The 15,774-nt window shown below is 38.1% G+C and overlaps 1 protein-coding gene across 3 annotated transcripts in view; it reads left to right on the plus strand.

Annotated features, from left to right (window-relative positions):
* The window catches only part of LOC145632038 (uncharacterized), a 29,933-nt gene extending 16,356 nt beyond the window's left edge, over positions 1-13,577 (plus strand). For 2 of the 3 annotated variants that reach the window (XM_081684300.1, XM_081684302.1), the window contains 9 exons: positions 7,616-7,695; positions 7,783-7,957; positions 8,074-8,619; positions 9,709-10,394; positions 10,929-11,013; positions 11,141-11,192; positions 11,409-11,458; positions 13,017-13,064; positions 13,157-13,577. In XM_081684300.1, coding sequence (XP_081540426.1) covers positions 7,616-7,695; positions 7,783-7,957; positions 8,074-8,619; positions 9,709-10,394; positions 10,929-11,013; positions 11,141-11,192; positions 11,409-11,458; positions 13,017-13,064; positions 13,157-13,333 — 1,899 coding nt within the window. In that variant the 3' untranslated portion in view covers positions 13,334-13,577. The remainder of the gene's footprint in view (positions 1-7,615; positions 7,696-7,782; positions 7,958-8,073; positions 8,620-9,708; positions 10,395-10,928; positions 11,014-11,140; positions 11,193-11,408; positions 11,459-13,016; positions 13,065-13,156) is intronic. The other variant, XM_081684301.1, reaches the window with a different exon arrangement.
* The last annotated feature ends 2,197 nt before the right edge of the window (positions 13,578-15,774 follow it).

Consider the following 15,774-nt stretch of genomic DNA (forward strand, 5'->3'; position numbering starts at 1 on the left):
TGGCCTAAATTGGGCCACTTACGAAATGACACGTGGAAGAATTCACTGTCATAAAAAGGAATGACGGCTTTCAAAGGCCTAATTCCCAAAAAGTCGCCAACAGTGCGGGCAGCCCACCAAATCTAGGTCAAATGACCTTCGTAAGGGCACACTTATCCAAAATGACCCTATAAATAGGGAGATTTCCCCTATTTGTGGGACAAATTGAATTTATTACATTATCACTAACATTCTCTTACATCGAAATCTCCTGATCTCGAAATCCGAGAAGATCTCACCTTTATCTTTTTCCGCACTTTCTACCTACTCCAACACGTTCCAACTTGATCGTCGGAGGCGGAGCTCCAACCACCCGGAGTCTCTGTTATTTTGCAGGTACAGTCTTCGAGTTGTAACTCTCCCGAGGGACAAAAACACCCAAAACAGGCGATATGTGTTCGTAGCAGTAGACTACTTCACGAAGTGGCTTGAGGCCGAGGCCGTCCGGGGCATTAAGTGGACGGATGTGTCAGCTTTCATATGGAAGAACATAATTACTCACTATGGAGTACGAGGTCTATGGTGTTCGATAATGGGCCCTAGTTTGAAACACCGAGCTCAAGGGATTGTTGGCCGAGCTCATTGCTTTGACTCAGTCGGCCGACCAAAAGCCAACGGCCAAGTTGAGGCCTACAACGAGTTGATCTCCAATGGTATCAAGCCCAAGCTTGAAGAAGCAGGCGGCCTATGGGCCGATGAGTTGGTTAATGTGTTATGGTCTATACGAACAACAACAAAAAGCTCCACAGGGGAGACCCCATTCTTTTTGGTCTATGGTGCCAAGGCAATTCTCCCAATTGAGATGTACGAGCCTACCCTCAGGGTGATGTTATATGATGAATCGGCCAATTGGGAGGCCATGATGACCGCCCTGGACTTTCTTCCAGAAGCCAGGGGCAATGCGGCGCTCAGGCACGAAATCTATCGCTTGAGGATGACAAGGGCATATAATCGTCGAGTGTCTAAGCGGCCGCTATAGATAGGAGATCTGGTGCTCAGAAAAATGAAAGCTATAGGCCGAGCAAATGAGGATGGCAAGTTAACCCAAAAATGGGACGGGCCGTATCGAATCAGCGAAGAAGTTCGAGATGGTACTTACCGTCTTGAAGCCCTATATGGCCGTGCAGTTCCACGAACATGGAACACAGACAATCTCGAAAAATATTATGTTTGAAGTCTTTTGTACTTAGCCAAAAAGCTGTATATACAGCTAGGTCCTAATGACCAAGTAATGTCATTAAAGCCGTATGACCTAAGCAATGTAATCTTGACATATTAATGAAAGTCAGGCATTGTTATCTTATTGAGTTATCTGATTTCTTTTGCGTATGCTTTTAGTTATCTGAAAGGCCGAGTGAAAATCATAACTATGTTGCTTGCAACATAGCAACACGGCGTATAAAAGCTGAATAAAAGTATTTACGATATAGCAAAACGGTCACAAAGTACTGCAAAAAAAAAAAAAAAAAAAAAAAAAAAAAAAAAAAAAAAAAAAATTAAAAAAAAAAAATTAATATATATACACGAATAATGGCTGGACTGGTAAACGTCCGACTTCCATCTGACGATAAAGGCGTTAGGTACCCTAAATCTGTCAAGGGCATTCACCTCCTTAAATGGGGGCAAGGGCATACCTAGGCATAATAGCCAGCCAAAATTAGAAATTTTTAAGTTGAGATATTACTTGAAATTTCCTGAGTACGTTCAAGCGATAGATTCAACGGACGGCTCACATAAGGCTCATTAAGCGGCCGCGTAAATTGTTGATCCGACGTTTCACCTAGTCCAAGGGCAGTCATTACTATGATTTGATTGACTCGCTAATTGCCATACCCTTTAAGGTATAAAAACTACCAAGTCAATCAAACCACTCAAAATATGGACTAGGCGAACGCCGAATAAAGGGGCATACCCCCAGGTTCGTACGAAAGCATAAAAGCGTAAAAATGCACAAAAATTTGCAAAGTATAGAACAGATAAAATGAAAACTGCTCAGAAGGCGGAAAAATTTGCATAAATTAAAACCGCTCAGAAGGCGGCAAAATATCTTACAAAGCCGCTCAAAACAGGCGGCACCAAATAAATAAATAAAAAATATATATATATTGTTCAACATAAATGAAAGATAAGTACTGAAAAGCTTAAATTAAGGGACAGCCGGAGGAGGACCTGGGCTTTATTTAGCCTAGTCTTTGTCTTGGACAGGTTCCTCGGAGGCAAGAGCGAACGCACCATCAGTTGGCTTTTCCTTGTTTCCCTCTTCGCCCTCAGCCTCGTTCACCTCATCCTAATCTTCCTCCTCGTCCGAAGCGACCGGTGTAACGACCAGCTCGGTAGAAGGCTGATTGGCCTTCTTAGCTTCTTCCCCGAGGCAAACAAAGTTGAGACGCTCAGTGAAGCGCTCCTAATAATAGGCGGCCTCCCCTTCCTCCACAATGAGCTCGAACGCCTTAGAAGTGGCTTTTCAACCTCTCCTCGGTGTTGTGCTTGATGCGGACGACCTCCTCTGCCGAGGTGCTTTCGGCTGTTGTGTTAAGTCCGCAATGGACTTCTTTAAAGTTTCCACCTCGGCCCTAAGAGCGTCCGCCTCATCTAAGGCCTCCTTGAGGTTCTGTTGGGCAAGGGCTACGTCTCCCTTGAGGCTTCTCAGAGGCCTCGAATCCCTCCTTCCAGGCCGTCTAGGATGGCCGCATCCTTCTCCTGTAGTCTCCCTAGCGAAAGACTCTTGTTCAAGAGCCTTACCTAGCTTGACTAGGTCCTCAGCCGCGCAGCTTTGTCGGACAACGCAATTATCTGGGTTTCAAAGTACGTGCGCTGGAGAGCGGCTGTCCCAGTAACGGAATCCCGGGCCTTCTGGACTTCATTCCAAGCCCTCTTTAGCATCTCATTTTCTTTCTCCTTCCATTCTAGGAAGGCGTTCAGTCGAAGGAAGAGCTGCGTACAAGATAAAGTGAGTTAGCAAAACAATAAAGGAAATACTCTAAGTGTGAAAGAGTAAAGGGTTGTAAAATGTTACCTCGGCGCTGCAATTAATCATAGGGCTGAGGAAGCCCTCATGAATCCCCCGCAACTTGTCTCTTTGCTCGACGGGGACGACTCTGGCCATGGCTTCCCGCATGGCCTTCCTGTCCGCGCCACTAAGGGACTGGCGGGCAGCTTCATGTTAAGCTCCTCCGCAATATCTACACACGACCGCAAAAGGGTTTTAGTTTGAGCAATAAGACTTGTATTAAAACAAGATTGTGCAAGGTTATTTAAACTAACCGTCCGAGAAGCTCGGAGGAGAAAGAGTGTTGAAGGTGAATGGAGGAGGCGCATAGGTTCGTCGCTCTCCTCACCTGTGCGGCCGGGTTGATTACCACCTGAGAGACCTCAAGCCAATCAGATTTTCCAACTCTCTCGACATGCAGAGTCGAGATGGGGCCGGTCGGTTTTGACGGGGTCGACTTATCCCCGTTGTCCGTTTTCACGGACTCATCATGGATCGGCTTAGCGGCCGGATCCATGAACTTGGAGACCCTGCTATCACCCAGTCGGGGTGGCTCTCCTTTAGACTGCTTAGAAGCAACCTCCTCGTCCTCTTGGCAAGGGGCAGTTCCAAATTCAGAAGACAGCACTCTGTCCAAATCTGCTGCCTCGGCGGAGCTTCGGCTCCCGGAGACATGGCCGCCCCAGCTGAAGAAACTTCAGGCACTAAGGGACCTTTACCCTTATCCTTGGCAGTGGCCGCTCGATTATCCGAAGAAGGGCCACTGCGAGGAAGCAAGTTGGACGGTTCATTAATGGATATTCCAACCCTTCGTCTGTCCGACCTGCTATGTTGGAGATAGGATGGTCACTGAGGCGGGAGGACCAGCAGTGGCCGCTCGAGAAAGGGAAGGGGGCCTCTCACGAGATAGCAACTCGATCGATTGTATGGCCGAGTTAGCATGTTGTGAGGACCTAAGTTCTAGACGTTGGCGCTCTTTAAAAGAAGAAGTTACATCCACGTTCGAGCAATGAGTACCCGTGGAAGCGGTCGTAGGGGTAGCTCTGTACGTGTAGAAAACTCGTCTCCGTCCACTCTAGACTCCTCACGAGGAGAAACGGACGAAGCCGAGTGTTGAGCCAGATTTGAAAAATAAATAACTAAAAGAAAAATAATAATGCAAGTAAAGAAGAAGGGAAAGAAAACAGGCGGCCTAGCTCTGTACGTGTAGAAAACTCGAAGGGTTCTAGAGAAGTCTTGAAAGTTGACCGGAAAACTCAAATGCACGGCGTAGCTCTTGAAGATTCAAAGGAAATCACTTTCTCTCTCTAAAAAGCTCTGATCTCTCTCTAAAATTCGCAAAGTTCCAAAGTGCAAAAGTGAGGTTAAACCCTCTGTATATATAGGCAAAATTTATGGGGGCATATTAGTAAATTCATCTTTGCCGCCTTCAAAAATTAAATGGTTATAATTTGAAAATTTAACCTAGAATTCAAAAGGGTGAAAAGACAGTTCTGTTAAGTTAAACAGAGAAAGAGACTGTAACGGCGCATCCAAATAGACAGTCAAAGTAAACGGGATTAAGGTCTCCATCCTAAAATCCAGGCGTCCGATATCTCTCCTGAAAAATCAGGCAGCATGCTTCGTCCGCCTAACTCTCAGACATAAGCGTCCTCTATAGGAGTATCAGGCGGACAAAGACAATTAGCCAGCCAGGACGACCAACTTAAGGGGGGGGGGGGGAAGATCTGTGCGCCTCCTCAGCAACATGCCCAATCTCCATGTACTCGTACGCCTCAAGACAAGCGAAAGATCAGAGGAGGCAGCCGTTAACGTACGAGCCACCCCCTATGAGGGGCAAATGTTTAGGGTAAAAATTCCCCATATACGTGGTCCAATCCCGTAGCGACACGTGGCCCAACCAAAGGGCAACACGTGTCGCTATGGGAAGATGACGTGTGTCGAAGGCTCAAAATAGCCCCTGAAATCAGCATTAAAAAGGCCTTGTTACATCATGGCCCTTTTCCCTAGAGATACCCTTGAAAGCCGCAAAACGGCGCCCCCGTATTACACGTGGCACCGCCTGATTGCGCAGCCAATCACGTCACAGAATTTTAGGGTACAAACCCTAAAGGGGCACAAACTCCCACCCCTATAAATACCCCAATCATTTATGATGGGAGGGGTGGATTAAGACATTACAGAAAAAGAGCATTAAATAGCTCCAACTTCTTTCTACTTTCTCTCTCTAGCCTTTTCCGTTCAGATCTCTAACTTGATCGTCGGAGGCGAATATTCCGGTAAAGGAATATTCGTTTATTTTGCAGGTGTCCGAGAGCGCGACCAGAGGAAATCCAAAAAATACCCGAAACATTTCCCATGCTGAACTTTCCTGATTTATAAATGCTTAGTATGCTCTGCTCTTTTATGTTCCCCTCATAATGCATAAACTATAAAAGGGCGACACGTGATAATGTTCTGCAGTGTATATCAGCCTCATGTCTGAATCTGTAAGAGTCATTGAATTTTTATACATAATATTATTTTTGTTATTATTGGAGGTTTAAAATTTCAGATATTATTAAATAAAGTGAGTATACTTTTATAATAGAATTATATGATTCTCAAGTCTAAAAGTATTGCTTCATTAGTTGACAAAATTCCATGAAACGATGTAAGATGATGAGTTTGTGTTTGTTAATAGGAATGTGTAACTTTTAAAATAAGACTGGATAAGGCATGATAATTATTTAAAATACAAATGAAAAGGGTAGTGGAACACATAGCTTCATGGTATGTGAATTGTCTTGTTCTAAATTATTAGCATGGAGTGCAATTAGTTTTGATTTTATACCTTAAGTATGACACTAGCTATTTGTTTAGCACTGGAGATTTGAGTAAAAAATTCATGAAGTATGCATAAACAAATATTCATGCAAATGTAATGATTCTTTAAGACAGATTTTAGGAGTTCTCCTAGCTACCAGTACTTACCATAAGTTTGAGTATAAAATTTGTTTGCGGGTTGATAAACTACATTATCCATATTTTTAAATGATTTTAAAAGTATGCTTCCTCCGTCTCCTAATACTATACTTGTCTTGACCTTTTACACTACCTATATAGTTGACCCTTTGTTCTATCTAAATCTACCTTGCTCTTTTTTTTCTTTTTTAATTATTGTAATGTTGTTCAATTCACTTATTGTTGATACATAGTTTAAGAAAGCTTTGGAAAAGATGAGTGTATGTTAATATAAGTAAGAGAAAATGTAAAAAGGATGGTAGGTGTAAGGTGGATTAAGAGAGGGTCTGTGGCGGTGTAATACTCCCCCTGTGCCTTTTCGTATGATTTTTCTATGACTTCTTGTGAATGCCATGGGAATAGTTTTTCAGAGAAACAATTATCTCTATATAATGATTGAATTTTTAAAGCTTTCTTTAGTTTTGAAGTTTGCATGTAGCCAGGTAGGAACTTATAATCTGATTTAACATCAATTGAGTATAAGTGATTGTATAAGGATAGCAATCTGTAACTACTGTAACACTGAATTCAGCAATTCACTCCTGAATCTGGTGTCTCAATGATTAAGCTTGAAGAAAAACACAAAAATTATTTCAATAATATCCAACTTGCTTGGTTGGACATGTAGCTTTATGTATTGACTGAATCAGTGTGTTTCCCTAAACCAATGAAAAAAAACTACCCAAAGAGGGTATTACACACCTATTCTGTCAATATAACTGATTAGGGCTCTAAACAGATTGGCTAGATCAATTAAGAACCAAACACCCTTTATGCTAACACAACCTAAAACCTCTCATGATCCATTAAAACAAAGTAATAATCAACTACTAAAATCAACTAAGTTATATAGCCCATGTATAAATCCACCCTAATAGTGTTGGTGAAAACAAATTGGTAGCGAATACAAAAATAAATCGTACTCCATATGCTGTAACAAGCCCAACAAAGAATCTTCAATCCAAGTGATGCAATATACAAACACAAACATGCCTAGTGAGCCCAAGGACTCCAAACAAAAATCCAAGGCATCTGAAATGATGTTCATGGGTTCATATCTTTTGCACTACTGATTAGGGCTTTAAACAGAGGCTTAGATTAATTGAGAACCAAACAGCCCATTATGCTAACACAATCTGGAACCTTGCATGACCCATTAAGCAAAGAAATAATCTACTGAAATTAAACTAGCTATTTACCACTCTCAAAAATCACCAAGATCTATGAAATAGGGGGTCTTAATCAAAGCCAATACCAAGTAAAGCCAGGATTTAGGTGTAAGTTACAAAGAAGCAATCACAAAGATAGTAAATAATCACCAAGACTAAGGAGAGAAAATCTCATTGATTTCAAAATTAAGCAAAATTTCATCTTGATTTTGATCACAACCTTATGTTAAAACACTGTTTTCAAGTATGCTCTTCTTAAGAATATTACTCATTTTTTTATTTTTACTACATGTTTCTCCTATAAGGCTATATGCATTTGTTTGGCTTCATTGCATACGATTGTCATGTACAATGCTTTGGTGGTTAATTCTACATGCCAGCTACCTGTAATATTAATTCTTGTAACCGTCTTTAGGTTCTACCAAATCTTTCATCCCAAACATTGCACGCGCTACTGACCTCAAATGAACTTTGGGTACCTAGTGAAGAGAAACGGTAAAGTACTGTTCTCATATCTTTGGCCTCTATGAGGATTTGAATCTTTCTCATGCAGAATGACATTGTTTACTTTCCTTTTTGAAGCTTTGAATTGGCATTATATACATTGGTTAAAAAAAGTGCTCTCAACAAGGGTGAATCCCATGAAAAGCAGAGTACAAGCCTGGAAACAGGGATCTCAAATCAACATGACTTGTCTCAATTCAAAGGAAAGAACATTATTGATGCTTGCTGTAATAGAAATTCAGAAGCTGATACGGTACGTGTGAATTCTTACTTGCTCTTTACAGCTATAAATTCTGCTTGCATTATCTGTTCGAGCTTGCAGATTTTGTTATTAACTTCCACAATAATATTGTTGATGACAAACAACAGGTACTTCAAGTTGCTTGCAGTGAGCCAAATTCAGGAGCTGAATATCCTAACAACTTCGAACAACCTTCCCTTGCTACCAACTACTCTGATTCAGATAGAAATAGGCCCTCTTCTTCTTACGTCAGAATGCCAGTTAATTTTGCTGCCAGTGGACAGGGAAGTGAAGCTGCACTAGTAGAAGGACCATCCGAAGAAAGCATATGCTGCCATTTTAGTAGTTCTAATTGGTTGTCTGGAAATGATTCAAGGGATTGCTCTTCATCATCAATAAACTCTTCCTGCAACGATATCGTGCCTGATGAATGGAGCAGAAATGAGTTGGCTTATTTATGGGGTGGAAGGACTGTTGGAAGGAGGCAGGTGAAGAGTTACAGTAAAGGGAACTGTGGGTTGAGAGGAGAAGAATATGATACATTCATTAACATTTTTGAAGAAGGTTCAGTTTTGTACTGCAATATGTCTTTTGAGGCTCTTTTAGATGTGAGAAAACAGCTTGAAGAGTTAGGTTTCCCTTGCAAGGCAGTGAATGACGGTCTTTGGCTGCAGGTTTGAAGCTTGTATCTTATTCTCACTTCCCTGAAGTTGGGGGATATTCATGCAGATTTATTTTCAAATAGTATATGTATTGGTATGCTTTTTTTCTATCTAGGTAAGATATGGGACCCTAATTGAATGCTTTTTCAACTTCGATTGGGATAGTGTAAAAGGAGAGTTGAGATTGGGACAATGGGCCAAGCTTAAGCTACTTCCAACTATTAGGCTAGATATCGAACCCTGACCTCAAATATTGAATGTGCACTAGAGTTCTTTAGATTCTTATGCAAGCTATGTCACTAAATGTAATGCGAGCACTGATTCTGAATGTAAGGGGGGTGGGGACATGGAAATGGAATGGCTCTAAAGTTCTAAACTGCTACGGTGCTACCAGCAAACTAGTCAAATCTAAGGCTGTCGTAGTGAACCCAAAAACCTTTAAGATTGTTTAAGGATCTACAACCACTAGAGTGATTCTAGATTCTTATTATTCCTTAGAATGCAATTTGTGAAAGCAAGGATGGTTTCTGGAAGTCAGTATTTAGCTTATAAACTTTAACTGTTGAGGAACAGCATCATAATTTTGTTCATCTGATTACTTTGTGTTTTGTTGGATGCCGACTGTTTTTCGGAGATGGACTTTATTAATCCTTCTTAATTATTCGTATTTTTGACTCGTAGTTATTTTTCTAATCCCATCCAAACACTTTTAACTCATCCAGTCCAATACTGTTTGAATAATTAGACATAAGTTCAAACCTGGTCCAGTCCAATTCCTTTATAATTTGTATTTTTATCTTGCCTTGTGCCCAATAAGTCTCATTTTGTCCCTATTATAGAAAAAAATGTATAGACATTAGCCTAGATAAAGAACCAAAGAGAGACTAGGAGAGGAAATAAGACTGCAAAGATAAGTAGCTAAGAGTCAATTTTTATTTAAGCATTTTCCTGAACTTTTATTTTCCTTGGACAACATTTTCTGTACTTTTTGATTTCATACTCTGTTCTATTGTTTAATACTTTTCTCTTTACAGGGGATGAGGGTAAGATTGTTTTCTTGTGATTCCATTACATTAGTCTGCTTCTCTGTTTCTTTTCTAGATGCTTCTCAGTCAGAGGGTTCAAGAAATTGCTGCTGAAACATGCAAAAATTGCTGCCTTTTAGGCATGGCATGTGCATGCAAACAGCCATTTAACTTTTCCCATGGTACTGGAACCACAAACTACTATGTCCAAGCTTCTGATCAGAATAATTCACCAGGCAATATTGGTGATTTGTATGTTGCGGGTCCTGCTAATGGTGAAGGAAATGGTTTGTTTAGACCCGTGAGAGTAAATGTTAGGGGTTCAAATGATGGACTTGCTGGTATCGGGCGTGGAGCTACACTGGTCCCTGCTTCCACTTGGTGTCCAACTCGTTTTGTATTTTCCCGTGTTCCGTTCGGTGTGGGTAACAGGAATGGTCAGCAATCTCTTGCTAATGATGATCTGGAATTGAGACCTGACCAACATGGTGACATGTCTGGAGATGGACTTACTGCCTTGGTTGGACTGAGTGACGGAGGAAGAAATATTAATAATCAAGGGTGGCAGACAGAGAGTGCTTTTGATATAGCTCTAAGAAATAGTTTCATTGAAACTTCTGCTGCTGGGCCAAGTGGCAGTGGTACTCAGATGGGAGAGTCTTCAGACCAAAATATTGACGGCCAGTGTGAGAACACAAGCAATGCATCTATATCCTTAGATATGAAGACACCTCTAAGTCACTTCCCACCATTTCGATTTGGGTTGGTTTTCTCTTTCCCCCCCCCCCCCCCCCCCCTTGTCCTTCTCTTTTACTCTGTATCCTATTGTAGCATAGGCTGTGTTACTCGGACAGGGAAAAAATGCTGCCATACCCTAAGCTATTTGCCCCTCATGGTCTTTGCTTAAAAGGAATGAACAATTGCACTCAAAACATGTTCTTTGTTGTTTTCTTGACTGCTGAGCTGCTGCTTTGATACCTTTATTTATTCTTGGGTTCATGTATAGAGCTTCCTATACTTTGAAGCTACCTGTCATGGATGTCTTTCTGCTTTTTAGACACAACTAAGGTTTTGAGGTCACTTAATGATATTTGCCCTCGTGTCATAGTTAAATCATGTAAGAACACATGGTTCATTTTTTGGGGTGTAATAGTCATGGTCATATATTAGTATGGCATGTCCAATGACTGTATATGAAGAGTATACATTACTGATTTGTTATTTTTTGGTCTTTTTATTCAATCAACTATTCATACTTCTATATTTTCTTGTTAATTGGAATGTTAATTTTAACAGGGTAGAATTTGCTGATGTGCACCGACTTAATGATGGTCAGGTTAAACACTCTCCTGAAGCATTTTATGCTGGTTCATTTTGGAAAGTATGATTTCAATTTTCTTTTCCTTTATGTTCTTGAATGTGTATTATTAGAGCATAAACTGAAGAAAAGCCTACTCATTTTCCAGAATTGATATTTTTAAACTCATTCAGTCTGTTGCATCTGACAGATAAGTGTTCAAGCTTTTAATGATGAAGACCCTCAAGGGCGTAGGACACTCGGTAATTCTTCATAGAGCATTTACTATTTTATGCAAATAATTGTTATAAAATCATGAATGACTGGAAAACAAAGGGAAATTATTTTGAATAAAATATTTCTTTTGAAATGTATGCTCTATTAATTTGGATTTAGTAGTGAGTACATTGTAAGTTTAAATTACACAATAATAGCTACTCTTATTTCATTCGCTCTTGATTTATGGTTTATATTGTCAGGCTTATTTATTCATCGCCGGAAGGCTGAAATAATGGATCCTCAAAGGAAGGTCAGCTTAATTCATTTACCATTTTTTGTTTATATAAATTTGCACTTGTGTTGATGTTCTTTAAAAAATCTGCATTTTTGTTGTGCTTTCAAATTTTCATCTTTGTGGATTATTAAGCCTCTGTAAATGCTATATCCACCTACATGCACCATAATTCTTGGATCTTGCTTTTTGTTTCCTTCAAAGATGTGGTCTATATTTCGAGGGGTAAATTCTGTGAGCAAAATGTTGAATTACAACTGCAAATATTTTTGAAAACTCAGTTTTCTTGAATAGTCATATAGTGTAATTGGTTTAAATTTTCCCGGAAAAGGGGCGGGGGAAGACAGCTAAGATAGGGCTTCCTAGGAAATGAGGGTGTGGGAATTTAATTTTGAGAGCAGTATATATCAATGAAACTGTCCATGTAGATCAAATTTGTGAACTGCTGGGCTTTTACTTGGAAAAAGCAACCTTGATTTTCCACCTTGTTTGTCATTTGGGATTTTCTGTTTGACTGTGTGAACTATGAATTTATTATTAAATGTATATTAGTAGTTCATAAAGTGCAAGATAGAGAATTGATTAGGTTTCTATCTCTATTTACAGCCATTGTATATTGAATATGTAGTACATAAGCAGAGGCGGACCTTCATTGAGGCTCGCAAGGGCTTAGCCCCTGAAAGGTTTTTGAAATAAAAATATTGGACCGTTTGACAAAGAAGCCCAAAACAAGAAAATATCAACCCCCAACTGCCACATAAGCTTTATATATAAAATAAGAAGTGTACGTATTAGTAAAAGATAGAGTTTCTTATAATAATCTGACAGCTAATAATGATAAGTGGGCCACTTAACTTATACGGAGTACTATTTTATTATTAATGGCATTCCTCTCTTATCTCTATGAGCATGCAACACTATTGCAATTTGCAAGTAAATTTGTAAATGATTGCCAATTCGTGGATGTTATCAAAATTTGTGAACGATTGTCAATTCATGTTATCAAAATTTACTCAACATAAGTTATTGAAATTCTTTAGTTATGTTTAAAAAAAAAAAAAAGAAAATTGAATCAAACTGTATGCGGAGTACTATGTACATCTTATATAAATTCAGACACTACAAATCATAAATGATTATAAACGCTAAAATTGATTGTGCAATTGAGTAAATTTATCATGTATATTTTCCTTATTTACTTGGTAGGCCAGTGACAGCCAGTGTAAAACTTTGTCACATCCCATCCTTAATATGAGTCAAACTGATCAGTAATCGCTTGGTACGAAGTCTTTAATATTTGTGAAATGCTATGATGCATAACAGAAGATGTTAAAAAAACTTGGCCCCCGATAAAAAATGTTTCAAGATCCGCCACTGTACATAAGCATTCTTCCCTCTTTTTAATTTTTCTTAACTGAATTTATCATGGTTTATTTGAACTTGGTTGCCCGTATTTATATTTATCACGCAACTAATCTGAACTTATTTGTCTGAAACTTATCTGTGCTAGGTAGTAAAGAACAAAGCTTTATATTATGTAATTATGTGATGACACTTTCCTTTTATGTTAATTCAGGTGCATATGTATGTGGACTCTCGTGAAAAAGTTACAGCTCGCTATCAGGTAGATTGGATATCAGACCACAATGACAATCATCATGTTGCTCTTATTTCATATGTAAATTTTATGAGACTTATTCGTTGATTTGATTTTAGTTGATCTGTCCATCAAAGCGAGAAGTTATGGTGTTTGGAAGCTTCAAGCAAGCAGGTACTCTTTTACCAAAAGCCCCAAAAGGCTGGGGCTGGCGCAGTGCTATACTCTTTGATGAGCTTCTCGATCTTCTCCAAAACGGGTGCTTCAGGGTTTCTGCCGTTGTACAGCTTGTATAGATTTTATAATGTGGCAGTCCCATTCCGTGTCTTGATTTTCCTTTTGTCATTAATATAATTATGTATCATCTAACATCCGCAAGGATGACTTAGGTGGTCTTATCAAAAGGATTAGCCTAATTTTCTTTCTTATAAGAGAAAAAATGGAGAAAATAAATGTTATTGCTTACTACATATTTTCTTCCTTATAAGAAGTACATTTCATGAATACATAATACACAAATACACGAGGTCTCAAAAAAAAAAAAAAAAAAAAAAAAAACTTCCGGGTGATTGGAGTTGAAATGAATTGAATTGAATCTTTAATAAAAGAAGGATATTAGGAACTGAAATGAAATGAAAATAAGTTGAAGAAAACAGGCTTTTACTTATGTTTTCTCTCCTCTCATCACATGAATCTCTTTCTTTATTCCTAAATTCGTATCCCATCTCCATGTTGCAATATTTGGGAAATGGAGGACGTATGATACAACACATATATAATGCACAAACAGATAACAGTATATAATCCCATGCTTCGAAATTTTTTATTGTGAAATAACCTAAGCATGGATATTTAGTCTTACCAGAGTTAATAATCTTAATATTGAGTATTGACCCAATAAATCAAATTATACAGAAACAGAGAGATTGGAGAAGTTGTTAATCTTGTTATGATACATTTAAGCTTAAATGATTTAGTTTATGATTTCTTGCATTGCAATTAATAAAACAATTACATAAAAAATTTCATAGGAAACTGCTAAATTGATATCTATTATAGTAACATCTTTATAATCCTATGTGAAAATGAATCATTTATTCTGAAACATACAACAAAAACTAAAACTAAAATAGAGAAGGGAAGCTAAGAAGTTTCTAGAATCTGCTCGTGGAGCTCATGCACAAGATATGCACGGTGAAATAATCTTATTTTTCGGAGGCAAATGCAACATATAATAATGAACAATCAGTACAAGTTTAATGTGCCTTGATGAGTCAACGACAAAATACCGAAGGAAAAGCAGCGCCTAGCGTTAATTGCCATGCAACCGTGGCAACATGTACTAAAAAAAAAAAAGGGGTCTATTAATTCTAATAAGTTGAGATCAAATACCACAGGTATAAAGTTTAGATAAGTCTTTTTTTTTTCCAAAAAATAAAAAAAAATAAAAAAAAATACAATAAGTTGTCATAAATTCAATAACTTCAGACAAAATCAGAGAGGTCTAATTAAGCCTAAGAAAATTGTATCAAACGTGCTCTAAAATCATTTTCCATATCGTCATGTAGTATTGATACTCCCTATTTTTCCCTAATTTATAAAAAGTAGAATCTTGCTCTTATGAGTAGTGTTGTGACAATTATAACCCCAAAAATGTGTATTTATGCATTTGTCCCCATTTAATATTACAAGATTTTTTAAAGTAGAATCTTGCTCTTATGAATAGTGTTGTGACAATTATAACCCAAAAATGTGTATTTATGCATTTGCCCCCATTTAATATTACAAGATTTTTTTTTTTTAATATTGTATATCTTCTCCTTATTACGTACTTTTTATCTTCTCATTCAATCGGTTGAATTAATGGTTTCAAGTTTCAACCACAAAGTCACTGACAATATAATCTTCAAAGGTATTTTTCAATTTTAATTTCAATTGTTTTATAAGGTTTTGATTGATTTTAGATTTTAAGGTATTATCCTTTTTAAGTTTTAGGGTCTGGATATTCATCTATTTTTACTAAATTTGGTTGGATTTTGAAAGAAAAAAATATAGTAGATAATTAAAGTGAATGGAGAACCAGAAACACTATAAGCGAGGGAAATATACCAACTTCCGAGCACTACCCCATGGAAGCCCCTCATGTCTCTTTCTATTCTTTCAATTTGATCATTTCATGAATATTTGTCAGTGACTTTGTGGTTTGTCCAGTTAAGCTCTACCACCAATCCGATCAAAATGTACTTTTAATTTTATACGATATTTTAGGATTTTTATTTATGATCTTTAGATTGTACTTTGGTTTTGATTTTGGGTATTGTAGAATTTTACAAAGGTGGCTTTCAACATTGCTATTAGATTCGTTGTTATGAGATGCAAAGGACATCTAAATTTCGATTATAATTTTGGGATTAAGAGCGTAAAATGAGAGTCCACAACTTTAAAAGATGCAATTTTTCAAGGTACATGTTTTTTAAAGAGAGTATAATGCGTTTGTGCTTAGGCTCTGGATGTATATTCTATATTTGAAGGAAAGGAGGTGTGAGTAGTTCTCTTATCAACCCTAACCTACCTTAAAGGTTTATTGTTACTTGTTAGAAGAGAAGATACCACTTTTTATTGTGAGATTCTAATATGATGCATCCTAATAATGCTATATGCTCTGCATCTAATGAGTATCAACTTAATGATTTACTGTATTTCTTTGTATTGTTGAGTTGAATTAAGCTAAGCTCAA

The sequence above is a fragment of the Chenopodium album genome, chromosome 5 (assembly GCF_948465745.1).
Source record: "Chenopodium album chromosome 5, dcCheAlbu1.1, whole genome shotgun sequence".
NCBI classification, from domain to species: Eukaryota; Viridiplantae; Streptophyta; class Magnoliopsida; order Caryophyllales; family Amaranthaceae; genus Chenopodium; species Chenopodium album.